The sequence below is a fragment of the Rhinopithecus bieti genome, unplaced genomic scaffold (genome assembly GCF_001698545.2).
Source record: "Rhinopithecus bieti isolate Rb0 unplaced genomic scaffold, ASM169854v2 scaffold_39586, whole genome shotgun sequence".
Lineage (NCBI taxonomy): Eukaryota > Metazoa > Chordata > Mammalia > Primates > Cercopithecidae > Rhinopithecus > Rhinopithecus bieti.
Window position 1 is genome coordinate 2915580 of NW_016816842.1, and position 16083 is coordinate 2931662.

General features: G+C 36.7%; 1 protein-coding gene across 1 annotated transcript in view; it reads right to left on the reverse strand.

The window, feature by feature from the left end:
- Nucleotides 1-16083, reverse strand: part of SLC49A4 (solute carrier family 49 member 4) — an 85752-nt gene that overhangs the window by 28748 nt on the left and 40921 nt on the right. Inside the window, exon 5 of the mRNA XM_017855360.1 lies at nucleotides 7234-7342. Coding sequence (XP_017710849.1) covers nucleotides 7234-7342 — 109 coding nt within the window. The remainder of the gene's footprint in view (nucleotides 1-7233; nucleotides 7343-16083) is intronic.

Sequence of the window (16083 nt, forward strand, 5' to 3'; positions counted from 1 at the left end):
CTTGAGCCACCGCGCCCGGCCGAGATTTTTTAAAATTACCAAATATCAAACATATACATAGACCTACAAGGGACCAAGATAATGGAATTATGAGATACAAATTTGAAGTAACTATTTTTAATAGAGAAAAAAATAAGATCAAGCATTTCTGCTGAAATCTGTCAACTATAAAAAAGAACCAAAGACTGGTTTCTTTGGTGGTGGCTCATGCCTGTAATCCCAGCACTTTGGGAAGCCGAAGTAGGCGAATCACCTGAGGTCAGGAGTTCAAGACCAGCCTGGCTAACATGGCGAAACCCCATCTCTACTAAAAATACAAAAATGAGCTGGGTATGGTTGTGTGCGCCTGTAGTCCCAGGTACTGGGGAGGCTGAGGCAGGAGGACTGCTTGAACCTGGGAGGCAGAGGTTTCAGTGAACTGATCAAGCTGCTGCACTCTAGACTGGGTGACAGGGCAAGACTCTATCTCAAAAAAAAAAAAAAAAAAAGAACCAAAGACAAATTTTATAAAATTTAAAGTAACTCATAGATGAATTTAATAGCCTATTTGATAGAGTTGAAAACTGAAATAGTGAGTTGGAAGAAAAGATAGCTAAAATATCCAGTCTGAAGCATAGGAAGGAAAAAGAATATGTCATAACAACAACAACAACAACAAAAAAGTGGGTGATGGCCGGGCTCGGCGGCTCACGCCTGTAATCCCAGCACTTTGGGAGGCCGAAGTGGGCAGATCACGAGGTCAGGAGATCGAGACCATCCTGGCGAACACGGTGAAACCCTGTCTCTACTAAAAATAAAAAAAATTGGCCGGGCGTGGTGGCGGGCGCCTGTAGTCCCAGCTGCTCGGGAGGCTGAGGCAGGAGAATGGCATGAGCCTGGGAGGTAGAGGTTGCAGTGAGCCAAGACCGCACAACTGCACTCCAGCCTGGGCAACAGAGAGAGACTCCGTCTCAAAAAAAAAAAAAAAAAAAAAAAAAAAAAAAAAAAAAAAAAAAAGGAGGGGGGGGGGGGGGGTGAAGAAAAGAAAGGTAAAAGAGTGGAAAATTCCAAAAACAGAGTTAAGAGACTTAGAGAATACACTGTAAAGGTATAATGTATATAGTTAGAATACCCAAAGGAAATTAGAGAAAACAGAGCACAAGTTTTGAAGAAACACTGACTAGAAATTTTCAGAAATTAATGAGAGACATCAAGCTAACAAGACAACATTCAGTAAGTTATGTAAACCTCAAGTAGAATAAATTTAGAAAAAGAATGCCACCGAGTTGTATCAAATCAAAGCAAAACTGCTGAAACCGACGATAAACAGAAAATCTTAAAAGCAGCCAGCTTTTAAATTTGAGAGCTGACTTCTGAATTAAAACAATGGAAGCCAGAAGAAAATGGAATTTTTTTTTCAAAGAACCAAAAGAAAATGACTGCCAACCAATAATTCTATGCCCAACAAGATAAAAACTTTAAAAATGAAGATAAAATGAAGACATTTTTAGACCAAAACAAACAATAAACTAAAATGCAAACCCCAAACTAAAGAATTTGTCACCCACAGACCTGTACAATAACCAAACAAAAACACTAATGGGTGCTCTTTAGATAGAAGAAAGATGATTACAGATTTGAAGACTGAAGATAAAGAAATAAAGAACAAAATGAATAAATATGAAGATAAATTTGAGTCAATGAATATCAACTGTATAAACAATAATGTCTTAAGCAGTTAAAATATATGACAGTAACAGCCCAAAAGATGGGAGAGGGTTAAATGAAGTTAAAGGGTTCTAAAAACCTTAGATTATCATAGAAAAGGTAAAATTCCAATTTGATAAGTCAAGTGTGCATTCTGTACTTTTTAGGGTAATCATTAAATAGTAAAAGAGTCTATAACTGCCAACCTAACAGAGTCAGGGGAAATTGAAGTAATAAAAAATACTTAATCCAGAAGGTAAGAAAGAAGGCAAAAAGAATAGAAAGGGCTGAACAAAATAAAGACCAATAGTAAGATGGTAGGGTCTAAACCCAAACTTGTCAGTAATTATATTAAATATAAATGCACTAAATACTCCAATTAAAACACAAAGATGGCCCAACACGGCCCACACTTTGGGAGGCCAAAGTGCAAGGACTGTTTGAGCTCAGGAGTTCCAGACCAGCCTGGGAAACATAGAGACTTTGTCGCTACAAAACTTTAAAAAATTAGCTGGGCATGGTGGCGTGCACCTGTAGTCCTAGCTACTTGGGAGGCTGAGGTGGGAGGATCATTTAAACCCAAGAAGCTGAGGCTTCAGTGAGCCATGCTTCTGCCACTGCACTCCAGCCTGGGCAAGAGAGCAAGATACTGTATCAAAAAAAAAAAAATCAACTCAAAATGGATTAAAGATTTAATCCTTTTCCCGTTTGCCCTGAGAGTAGTCGCCAGAGGCGCTTTTGCAGCTGCAGCATTTACCCCAAGATATCTTCGCCATGAACTATCTTGCTTTTATGACTATTTTCACATCACTCTTAGTATATCAACTTTGGAGACAAAAGACATCATTCTACTTATAGCATTCTGTTTTTAGTAGTGGTATTTCCATTTACAAAACACAGTAATTCTCAACTGCTGAAAATGTCAAATCCTAGAAAAAGGAGCATTCCTACATGTGATGTTAACATCGTTCTCAAACAGTCATTGGCTAGAGATTCATTTGAGGAATCTGATAGACGATTCTGATGATTCAGATGATTCTGATGTTAGTTCTATTTAGAAATAACTCCAAGAACAGTTTTTATATTTTCATATTGAAAGCCAGTCAGATTTGTTTCAGCATCAAAGAGCATGTTTATATAAAATTAAATGAGTGCTGGCAGCGAGTTGCACTTTTTTTTTTCCCCCTAAAAGGGAAAAGGGTTCAATGTAAGACTTGAAACTACGAAACTACTAAAAGAAAACATTGCCGGGTGCGGTGGCTCAAGCCTGTAATTCCAGCACTTTGGGAGGCCGAGACGGGCGGATCACGAGGTCAGGAGATCGAGACCATCCTGGCTAACATGGTGAAACCCTGTCTCTACTAAAATACAAAAAACTAGCCGGGCGAGGTGGCGGGCACCTGTAGTCCCAGCTACTCGGGAGGCTGAGACGGGAGAATGGCGTGAACCCGGCAGGCGGAGCTTGCAGTGAGCTGAGATCGGGCCACTGCACTCCAGCCTCGGCCACAGAGCGAGACTCCGTCTCAAAAAAAAAAAAAAAAAAAAAAAAGAAAAGAAAACATTGGGGGAACACTACAGGACACTGGTCTGGACAAAGATTTTTTGAATACAGCCTCAAAAGACAGGCAACAAAAGCAAAATTACACAAATGGGATTACATAAGACTAAAAGGCTTCTGAACAGTAAAGGAAACAATAGAGGGAAGAGAAAACTTACAGAATGGGAGAAATATTCACAAACTACACATCCAATTAGGGATTAATAACCACTATCTATAAGGAACCCAAACAACTCAACAGCAAAAAAACCAATCCAATTAAAAAACGGGCAAAATACCTGAATAGACATTTCTCAAAAGAAGACACACAATGGCCAACAAATATACAAAAAGAAATGTTCAACATCACTAATAATCAGGGAAATGCACATCAAAACCACAATGAATAGCATCTCACCCCAGTTAGGATAGCTATCACCAAAAAGACAAAAAGTAACAAATGCTGACAAGGATGCAGAGAAGGGGGAGTGCTTGGACACTGCTGGTGGGAATTAAAGAAGTACAGCCATTATGGAAAACAGTACAGAGGTTCCTTAGAAAACGAAAAATAGAACTACCATATGATGTCGCAATCCCATTTCTGGATATATACCCAACAGAAAGGAAATCAGTATATAAAAAAGAAATCTGCACTCCCATGTTTATTGCAGCACTATTCACAATAGCCAAGGTTTGGAAACAACCTAAGTGTCATCAACAGATGACTACATCAAGAAAATATTGGATATATACACAATGGAATATCATTCAGTCACAAAAAAGAATGAAATCCTGTTATTTGCAGCAACATGGATGTTAAGTGAAATCATGTTAACTGAAATAAGCCAAATACAGAAAAACAAATATTGCACGTTTTCACTCATATGTGGGAACTAAAAAGGTGGATTTCAGGAAAGCAGAACGTAGAATAATAGTTACCAGCTACTGATGAAGAAGGGTGGGAGGATGAAGAGAAGTTGGTTAAGGGGTACAAAAATACAGTTAGATAGAAAGAGTGAGTTCTAGTACTCAATAATACAGTAGGGAAATTACAGATAACAATAACTTACTGTACATTTCAAAATAGCTAGAAGAGTTGTAAGGTTCCCAACACAAAGAAAAAATAAATGTTTGAGGTGGTGGATAGCACTCTTACCAATTTGATCATTACACACTGTGTACAGGTATCAAAATATTATATATCCCCCCAAAATGTGCAACAATTACATATCAATTTTAAAAATAAGAAAAATAAAATAAAATGTTAAAAGCTGCTGATTTCAATAGCTTCAAAAAGTATCAAATACCTGAGAATAAAGCTAACAAACACACAGAAGTATCTTTGCTGAAAATTATAAAGCATCACTCAGAGACATTGGGACCTAAGTAAATGAGGAGAAATATAATGATCAAGGTTCAGAAAACTCAGTTAGAAAGCAGTTAATTTTGAAAATGATCTGTAGATATAAACACTCTAATAGAAATCCCAATAAAGGGGGATATTTACTAAATATCAAAACTAGTACTTATTTATAACACTAGTATAAATAACACAATTTGGTATTGGTGTAGGGACAAAGAGACTAAAGGAATCAAGTCTAGAAATACACCCGTATATATAAGGAAACTTGCTTACAACAAAGATTAATAGAGGGCAGTGAAGGAAAAAAATGATCTTTTCAAACACTGATCCTAGGTTAACAAATATCTATGGGGAAAAAAGAAACTTAACCCCTATCTTATAATAAGTACAAAATCAATTCTAGGTTTAAATTCTAGGTAAATGTGACAGGTAAAAGAACAAAGCTCTGGAACAGCACTGTCCAATAGAACTTTCTTTGATGATAGAAATGTTCTCTATCTACATCATGCAACATGGTAGCTATTAGTCTCATGTGGCTATCCTGCACTTGAAAAGTGCTACACAACTAAGGAAGTTATTTTTTACTTTTATTTCATTTCAATTGGTTTAAATTTCAAATTAAGTTTGAAGTTTATTTTGAATGTGGCTAGTAGCTACTATACAGGATGACATAGTTGTACAAGATAACATATTTATGAACTTGGAGCAAGCAAAGATTTATCTTTATCTTTTCTGCATTACAGCCTCAGTCTGCTAAATCCAACATCTAGAGTTTCTAAAAGTTGGTTTCTAACGATCGCTTTGTAAATTTTTTAACTTTTATTTATTTATTTTTTGAGACCACTGCACCTGGCCAAATAGGGGTCACACTTTCCTGTTTCTTTACATGTCTAATGCATTTTTTAAAAAAAATTGTATACTGGGCCGGGCGCGGTGGCTCACTCCTATAATCCCAGCACTTTGGGAGGCCAAGGTGGGCAGATCACGAGGTCAGGGGATTGAGACCATCCTGGCTAACACGGTGAAACCCCGTCTTTACTAAAAATACAAAAAAAATTAGCTGGGCCTAGTGGCGGGCACCTGCAGTCCCAGCTACTTGGGAGGCTGAGGCAGGAGAATGGCGTGAACCAGGAGGCGGAGCTTGCAGTGAGCCGAGATCGCGCCACTGCACTCCAGCCTGGGCGACAGAGCAAGACCCCGTCAAAAAAAAAAAAAAATTTTATACTGTATGTTGTGGATGATACAATAAATTCTAGATTCTTTTATTTTTTCTAAAATGGTTGACTTTTGTTCTTGTAGGCAGTTCAATTATTGCTTGATCACCTTGAGGATGTGTAGGCCTCATTTTGTGCTTTATAAGGATAGATCTCCAAAGTGTCTCCTTTTCAGATTTTTGTCTTTGTTTATGATGGGTCTAAACTAGAGTAAGACTTTATCTAGGACATGGTCCTTGATTCTACAGTTTGACTGGGCCAGAACTCCAAGACAATGCTTGACCTCTTCTATCTTTGTTCTGCTTTCAATCCATACCATTCTCTCTGTTAAGCCTCTAGTAGCTTTGCCCTTTATATGTGCAGCCCATTTCTCAGCCAAAGATTACTGGAGTCCCCACAAAGTCCTCTGGGGAGTTCCCTTCTGCACAGCTCTCTTCTTTACATATTGGTAAGAAAAAGGTAGCCCAATAGTGGGCAAGAGACTCAAACTGGTATGTCACCAGAAAAGGATATTCAAAATATCCAATTCACACTGAAAAGACACCACAGAAGTCACTATGATGGCATACAACTGCACAACTATCAGCATGTCTAAAGTGAAAAAGACTAATATTATCACACAAGTGGCAAATGATGTGGGATGATGAGAAATTTCATGTATTGCTGGTAGGATTATACATGGATACCACCACTTTGGAGAAGTTTGGCATCATCTACCAAAGTAGCATACACTATAACCAGCAGTTCCATTCCTAGATATGTATCCATTAGAAATGTGTATAGAAGTGCATAGAGACATGTATGAGAGCGTTAATATAGCATTGTTTGTGGTTGTCAAAAATAGTTAACAATCCAAATGTTCATTAAAAGAATAGACAAATTGTGTTTTTTATTTTTTTACTCATAGAATATCACATCAGTGTTTTTTCTTCTATTTACCTCTCCAAATTTCTCTCTCCTCTTTTCTACCATGCTATCTGGAAGCAAAGAGAAGGAATGGATGGCATCAAGCATGTAGACGAAATGGTTATTTTTAAAGAAATGAAATACCCTTATTTAGAGCCCATAGAGAAGGTCAGAAACTAGATGAAGAAATAGCTATATAACTGATGATGGGATCTTAGTCTTCTTTATAAGGTATGAAGAAAGGATAAAGAATGGAGTCAACAAAACTAAGATTTCTTTCCTTTCTTAAAAAGCCAGTAGTATCATTAATAATGCCCAGAGAAATGCGAAATTCAAAACTATTGTCAAAATCAAGGAGGAAAATCAACACTATTTTTTACCTATTCCATAAAGATCTTGCTTTTGCAACAATGGTACAGGACAATGTTTTACCCAGTCCTTGAAGCTAAAACCAAGAACACGTAACCAGTATTTATAAATTAAATGAATGAAAATATCTACAACATATAAAGAAATAAAATACTTACTTGGCTGACATGCGCTGGTGTTAAAATTAAGTCCAGAACTCCAGACCAGCCAGCAAATACACCAAGTGGTATGGCATATGCTAAAGCAATCATCAAAAATCTAAAATTGCTGTGAATGAGAAATAAAAGGAAACATTGCAACAAATTAAAAATCTAGAATAAACATAGTCATGAAAAATGTATGTCATTTGGAAACTGGAACACCAGAATCAGAAAATATCTACAGAATAGCCATTATTAAAAACTAAAAATAATAATAATAATAATAATATTAATAACAACATGCTGGGAAGGTAGCAGAGAAAAGGGAATGCATATACACTGCTGGTCGAAGTGTAAATTGGTTCAGCCACCAAGGAAGGCAGTTTGGCAATTTCTAAAAGAACTTAAAAGAGAATTACCATTTGACCCAGCAATCCATTATTGGGTATATACCCAAAGGAATATAAATCATTCTAGTATAAAGACACATGCACGTGTGTATTCACTGCAGCACTATTTACAATAGCAAAGACATGGAATCAACCTAAATTCTCATCAATGGTAGACTGGATAAAGAAAATGTGGTACAAATACACCATATAATACTCCTCAGACATAAAAAAGGAATAAGATCACAACCTTTGCAGCAACACGAATGGAGCAAGAGGCCATTATCCTAAGTAAACTAACACAGGAACAGAAAAGCAAATACTACATGTTCTCACTTACAAGTGGGAGCTAAACATCAAGTACATATGGACAAAAAGAAGGGAACAACAGACACTGGGACCAACTTGAGGGTGCAGGGTGGGAGGAGGGTGAGGACAGAAAAACTACCTATTGGATACTATGCTTATTATCTAGGTGACAAAATAATCTGTACATCAAACCCCCATGACATGTAACTTACCCATGTAACAAATCTGCACATGTACCCCGAGCCTAAAAGTTAAAAAATATATACGTATATATATATATACATATGCACATATATGTATATATACATATGAATATATACACATATGTGTGTATATACATGTATATACATATATAGTTATTCTTCAAGAAGTTCAAAGTGGCAAGCTTTATAAAAGAAAAAGTCTGTCAGTTAATAAAAAATCTGTGAGTTAATAAATTCAAGCTTCTGAAAAATTTTTTTTTTAAGATGGAGTTCCACTCTTGTTGCCCAGGCTGGAGTGCAATGGTGTGATCTCAGCTCACTGCAACCTCTGCCTCCCTGGCTCAAGTGATTCTCCTGCCTCAGCCTCCCAAATAGCTGGAATTACAGGCACCTACCAGCACACCCAGCTAATTTTTGTATTTTTAGTAGAGACAGGGTTTCACCATGTTGGCCAGGCTGGTCTCGAACTCCTGACCTCAGGTGATGCACCCACCTCGGCCTCCCAAAGTGCTGGGATTACAGGCGTGAGCCACAGCACCCGGCTCACTTCTTGAAATTTTTTATTTTACAAGAAAATATTTTGTTCATATTGTTTAAAATTCTCAATGTTTATTATACAGATAACCAATATTATTTCATCAAATGAGTAGGTAGTTTAAAAAAAGCTCTGGCCAGGCATGGTGGCTCATGCCTGTAATCTCAGCACTTTGGGAGACCGAGGTAGGAGAATCACTTGAGGACAGGAGTTTGAGACCAGCCTGGGCAAGATAATGAGACCTCATCTCTATAAAAATATTTAAAAATTAGCTGGGTACAGTGGTGTGCATCTGTAATCCCAGCTAATTGGGAGGCTGAGGCAGGTGGTTACTGTGTGCTATGATCATGTCACTGCAATCTGGCAGTACTTGACAAATCAAGCTTAGACTATTTTATGACCTAGCAGTCATGTTACAGGGTCTATTTTCCAAATAAATTTTCAGGTCTATGGTGACGTGCATGAGGATGTCACTGCAGTAGTGTTTGTGGTAACAACAAACTGGAGGCAATCTGGGTACACAATGAGAATAAGTAGACGAAATGTGATAAATTAATGCCACGGAGTACAAAGAACTAGGTGTACACACGGCAGCAGGGGTGCACCTTGAAACAGAGTGCTAACATCACAAAATGAGAGTTGTCCAGACATTACATGCCTCCTGATGAAAGGAGGCAGCATCACTTATGAAGTAGTCTTGTAAAACAAAAACAAAAGCAAAAATAAAACCTGAATCACAACATACTTCTAGTTAACAATTTACAGGGAACACAAAGGAGAGGGGAACATGTCAAACTATACAATGAGGAAATCAACAAAATCCAGACGTTGGGAATAAAAATGCTGGCTCCTCAACAATTAAATTATAAGAAACAAAAAGCCATGTCAAGGAAATCTATAGATTCTAAGGCACTTTGGACCAATTGCAATGTGTGGACCTAATATAGAAACTGTTCAAACAAACTGTTAAATGTTTATGAGATAATTGAAAATTTAAATACTGATTTGATATTAGCAAATTATTATTTAAAAGTTTTTAGTTAAAATAACGGTACTATATTTATGTTAAACAGAGTCTATTTTTGACAAATATTGCACATACTGAAATATTTCTAGATGAAATGGAGTTGTCATCTGGGATTTGTTTCACGATGCAGGAAGGTGGGAAGTGGGAAGTGGGTGGTACAAAGATGAAACAAGACTGGTTGTAAACTGACTGACAATTGTCAATACCGAGTTATAGGGGTTATACTATTCTACCTTCGTATATTATTGTAACATTCCAAAATGAAAAGTTAAAAAATAAAACCCATGTAGTACTTAGTAAAAAATGTCAAACAGAATGACATCCACAGTATGTCATAATTTAGATGAATTAAACATAGATGCATACAAAACAGTACATATACTGCAAAAGTACAGAGACAAAGAGATACACATTAAAGGCATTTGAGAAGTGGCCTGGGTTCAGGGAGGGAAATGAGAGAAGGAAATACAAACGACGAAAAAATAGATTAATACATGTGTTCACGTGCTGGCAAATAATCTGACCCAGGAAGCAATGATTTCAGGAATTCTATGAGAGACTGGGGTTAATTACACTGGTAGGAAGGGAATGGGGCATGGCAGGCCCAGAGAACTCCCCAGGAAAGCCCAAAGGTAGAAGCTGGCAATCATGCACGGTAAGCAATAAAAGACAAAGGAATGTTAGGTACTGGTGAAAAGGACTTTTTATAGAGAAGGAAGATCTTATACTTTATGGTTTAAACAGAATGAAGAGTTTGACTCCAGGGTAATTAGAAGTAAACACAAGACAAAGTGGTTGGAGGGACAATTTTAAGTTAACTGTTTTTCCTTGTCAGAACAATCTTGTACATAACTCCTTGGCTTAAAATGCTTCAGTGACTCATTATTTCCTACAGAATAGTCCAAAATTATTAGTATGTCATAATATGACCCCAATCTACCTCTCTACCTTTCTCTATTGCTATCTATCATCTGCAGCTAGGTTTGCATGGACAAAAGTTTACTTAAGTGGCATTGTTTTTAAAAAGCGATCATTTTATTTATTTTTTATTTTTATTATACTTTAAGTTCTAGGGTACATGTGCACAATGTGCAGGTTTGTTACATATGTATTGTGCCATGTTGGTGTGCTGCACCCATTAATTTGTCATTTACATTAGGTATATCTCCTCATGCTATCCCTCCCCACTCCCCCAACCCCACAAAGGTCCCAGTGTGTGATGTTCCCCTTCCTGTGTCCAAATGTTCTCATTGTTCAATTCCCACCTATGAGTGAGAACATGCGGTGTTTGGTTTTCTGTTCTTGCGATAGTTTGCTGAGAATGATGGTTTCCAGCTGCACCCATGTCCCTACAAAGGACACGAATTCATCCTTTTTTATGGCTGCATAGTATTCCATGGTGTATATGTGCCACGTTTTCTTAATCCAGTCTGTCACCGACGGACATTTGGGTTGGTTCCAAGTCTTTGCTATTGTGAATAGTGCCGCAATAAACATACGTGTGCATGTGTCTTTATAGCAGCATGATTTACAATCCTTTGGGTATATACCCAGTAATGGGATGGCTGGGTCAAATGTATTTCTAGTTCTAGATCCTTGAGGAATCGCCACACTGTTTTCCACAATGGTTGAACTAGTTTACAGTCCCACCAACAGTGTAAAAGCATTCCTATTTCTCCACATCCTCTCCAGCACCTGTTGTTTCCTGACTTTTTAATGATCGTCATTCTACCTGGTGTGAGATGGTATCTCACTGTGGTTTTGATTAGCATTTCTCTGATGGCTACTGATGATGAGCATTTTTTCATGTGTCTGTTGGCTGCATAAATGTCTTCTTTTGAGAAGTGTCTGTTCATATCCTTTGCCCACTTCTTGATGCGGTTGTTTTTTTCTTGTACATTTGTTTGAGTTCTCTGTAGGTTCTGGATATTAGCCCTTTGTTAGATGAGTAGATTGCAAAAATTTTCTCCCATTCTGTAGGCTGCCTGTTCACTCTGACGGTAGTTTCTTTTGCTGTGCAGAAGCTCTTTAGTTTAATTAGATCCCATTTGTCAATTTTGGCTTTTGTTGCCATTGAAAAAGCAATCATTTTAAACTGTCATTTTACAAATGTGTGCCACTAATCACAATTCAACCTAACTTTTTTTAAAACCTATTATGTGAAAGGCAATGCACTATGTGCTACAGAGAAGTGATTTTCAAAAACTTTTTACTTTATTTTTAGTGAGAAATTTATTTTTACTTTGTGACCTACCCATATATATGCAACATATATACTGAAACAAAAGTCTAAAAGAAGGTATCCTTATTACATGTGATGAAATAATATTTTCTATTCTATTTTATTCCATTCTATTTTGCTTAAAGAAAATGGCTGTCAAAGCACTGAATTAGTTGACTGTAAACCAAAGTCTGAAAAACAATATTACATAGCATTTGAAATGTGGCTGGTGCAACCAAAGAACTGAGTTTTTAATTTTATTTCATTTTAACTAATTTAAACCTAAACTTGAAGCAGAAGCAGTGAAAGGTACTTTTCCATTAAACATAACTCTGTTTGGTAGGAGTACATTTCCCTTGAACAGCTGCAACACTAAGATATTATGATAGTGTGCATGCTGGGGCAGGTGTTGTCTCTAGTATTATAATCCATCACTGATCTTGGTGTCAATGAACGGATTCAGTTCTAATTATTTTTTTCTACACACTGATGTGACATGTGACATTGTAATTTGTGTATTTGAATATTTCCTGTAGAAAGAAGAGACCAAAATAGAGGAAGGCATGTTGCAAATTCCACAACGAATGGCAATTACAATTCGCTGCAGCAGAGCAAAATAAAATGTCTGCTGTGGAAAAAAAGTTTAGAATAATTAACTGAATAATAATAAAAGACATTTTAGCAAACACATGGTCAGTTTTATAGACATTTCTTTTCAATGATCAAAAAAGAATTAAGAAAATTAGTTGCCTGAAATCAGAATTAAATGTCGGACAAACATTTAAATGATTTTTAACAGATCTGAACTTATAATTTGGCCAGCTATAAAATGGTTTAGATCCTCGTACAAAATAAAAGCATTTTAGATGAAGAGATGGTAAAGGAATTGTTTTTAGTTATGGGAATTTGTTCAAAATTATGAGGAAAATAATAAAAATAGTATTCTACAGAAGTGTTAGATCTGCAATTAAGCCCCAAACAATGGCCTATAGAATGTAAGATCCTTTCTAATGATAGCAAATATCTGTTGATTCAAAATTTCAGAAACTGTAATTATTTTTAACTTAGGATAAACAGTGCAATACAAGAGACATTGCTCAATGAATACTTTTTAAACTGTAAATTTAGTGATATCTAAAGTATTCCACTTAATTCCACTGGAAATCAAGAATTTCCAGTAAAAATTTAATGTCCAAATTGACATGTGCTTTAAGTGCAAAATATCCACTGGATATCAAAGATGTTATATGAATAAAAGACTGTAACATATTTCATTAATAAGTTTTAATACTGATTACATGTTGAAATAATGTTTTAGATATGCTTGGTTAAACAATATGCTACTAAAATTGATTTTACTCATTTCCTAAAACTAATTTTACTTATTAATTATACTTATTTCTAATTAATTTTACTTATTTTCCTTTTAAAATAAGATTATTAAAATTTTCAAAGATTTTATCCCAAATATACAAAGAATTAAAACAAACTTTTTAGAATTTCAACAGCTTTTGGGGTACAAATGATTTTTGGTTACACGGATGAACTGGATAGTGGTGAAGTCTGAGATTCTGGTGCACCTGCCACCTGAATAGTGTATGGTGTACCCAATACGGAGTTTGTTATCCTTCACTCACTGCCATCCTCCCCATTCTGAATCTCCAAAGTCCACTATACCACTCTGTCTTTGCCTACTCATAGCTTAGCTCCCACTTATAAGTGAGAACATACAGTGTTTGATTTTCCATTCCTGAGTTACTTCACTTAGAGTAATGGCTTCCAGTTCCCTACAAGTTGATGTATAAAGCATTATTCTGTTCTTTTTTATGGCTGAGTAGTATTCCATGGTGTATATGTACTCATTTTCTTTTCCCACTCATTAGTTGATGGGTACTTAGGTTGGTTCCATATCTTTGGAATTGCAAACTGTGCGGCTACAAACATGTATGTGCATGTGCATGTGTCTTTTTCATACAAAGACTTCTTTTCCTTCGGGTAGACACTAGTAGTGGGATGGCTGGGTTGAATGGTAGATCTCCTTTTAGTTCTTTAAGGAATCTCCATACTGTTTTGCATAGAGGTGGTACTAACTTACATTCCTACCAGCAGTGTATAAGCATTCCCTTTTCACTACATCCATGTCAACATCTATTGTTTTTTGACTTTTTAATAATGGCTATTCTTCCAGGGGTAAGGTGGTATCTAATTGTGGTTTTAATGTGCATTTCCCTGATTAGTGATGTTGAGCATTTTTTCCTTTTTTTTTTTTTTTGGGTGGGGCTGTTTGTCTTCTTTTGAGAAATGTCTTCTGGTCATGTCATTTGACCACTTTTTGATGAGTTTGTTTTTTTTTTGTGCGGATCTGTCTGAGTTCCTCATAGATTCTAGATATTAGTCTCCTGTCAGATACAGAGCTTGCTTGCAAATATTTTTGCCCATTCTGTGGGCTGTTTACTCTGATGTTTATGTCTTTTGCTGTACAGAAGCTTTTTGTTTAATTAGGTCCCATTTATTTATTTTCCTTTTGTTGCATTTGCTTTTGGGGTCTTAGTCATGAATTCTTTGCCTAGGCCAATGTCCAGAAGTATTTCTCTGACATTATCTTCTAGAACTTTTATGGTTTCAGATCTTATATTTAAGTCTTTAATCCATCTCGAGTTGATTTTTGTATAAGGTGAGAGATAGGTATCCGGTTTGATTCTTCTACTTGTGGCTTGCCAGTTTTCCCAGAACCATTTATTAAATAGGGTGTCCTTTCTCCAATTTATGTTTTTGTATGTTTTGTTGAAGATTAGTTGGTTGTACGTATTTGGCCTCATTTCTGAATTCTCTATTCTGTTCCATTGGACTGTTCCATTGACTACTTTCATACCAGTACCATGCTGTTTTAGTAACTATAACCTTGCAGTATAATTTGAAGTCAGGGAATGTGATGCCTCCAGACTTGTTTGTTTTGCTTAGGATTGCTTTGGCTATTTGGACTCTTTCTTGGTTACACATGAATTTTAGGATTTTTTTTTTTCTAATTCTGTGAAAAATGATGTTGGTATTTTGACAGGAACTGCACTGAATCTGTAGATTGTTTTGGGTAGTATGGTCATTTTCACAATATTGATTCTTCCAATCTATGAGCATGGAATGTGTTTCCACTTGTTTGTGTCATCTATGACTTCTTTCAGCAGTGTTTCGTAGTTCTTGTATAGATATTTCACCTCCTTGGTTAAGAATATTCCCAGGTATTTTAATTTTTTTGCAGCTATTGTAAAGGGGATTGAGTTATTCATTTGATTCTCGGCTTTCTCATTGTTGGTGTAGAGCAGTGCTACTGATTTTGTAACCTGAGAGTTTCCTGATTTCATTTATCAAATCTAGGAGTCTTTTGGAAGAGTCTTTAGGGTTTTCTAGGTATATGATCATATCATTGGCAAACAGTGATAGTTTGACTTCCTCTTTTTCCAATTTGGATGCCTTTTATTTCTTTCAGTTGCCTGACTGTTCTGGCTAGGACTTCCTGTGCTTTCAAACTGAAGTGGTGAATGTGGGTATCCTTGTCTTGTTCCAGTTCTCAGGGGAAATACTTTCAAGTTTTCCCATTCAGTAAGATGTTGGTAGTGGATTTGTCATGTATGGCTTTTATTTTGAAGTATGTCCCTTCTTTGTCTAGTTTGTTGAGGGTTTTTATCACAAAGAGATGCTATTGACTGCTTTTTCTGCATCTATTAAGATGATCATATTGTTTTTGTTGTTAGTTCTGTTTATGTGATATATCACATTTGACATGCTTATTTCAAACAATTTCTGGTATGAAACCCACTTGATCATGGTGTATTGTCTTTCTGATGTGCTGCTGGATTCAGGTAGCTAGCATTTTATTAAGGATTTTTGTATCTTTTGTATTTTTTAGTAGAGATGGGGTTTCACCGTGTTAGCCAGGATTGTCTCGATCTCTTGACCTCGTGATCCGCCCGTCTCGGCCTCCCAAAGTGCTGGGATTACAGGCTTGAGCCACCGCGCCCGAAGAAATACAAAAAAAACTAGCCGGGCGAGGTGGCGGGCGCCTGTAGTCCCAGCTACTCGGGAGGCTGAGACAGGAGAATGGCGTAAACCCGGGAGGCGGAGCTTGCAGTGAGCTGAGATCCGGCCACTGCACTCCAGCCCGGGAGACAGAGCGAGACTCCGTCTCA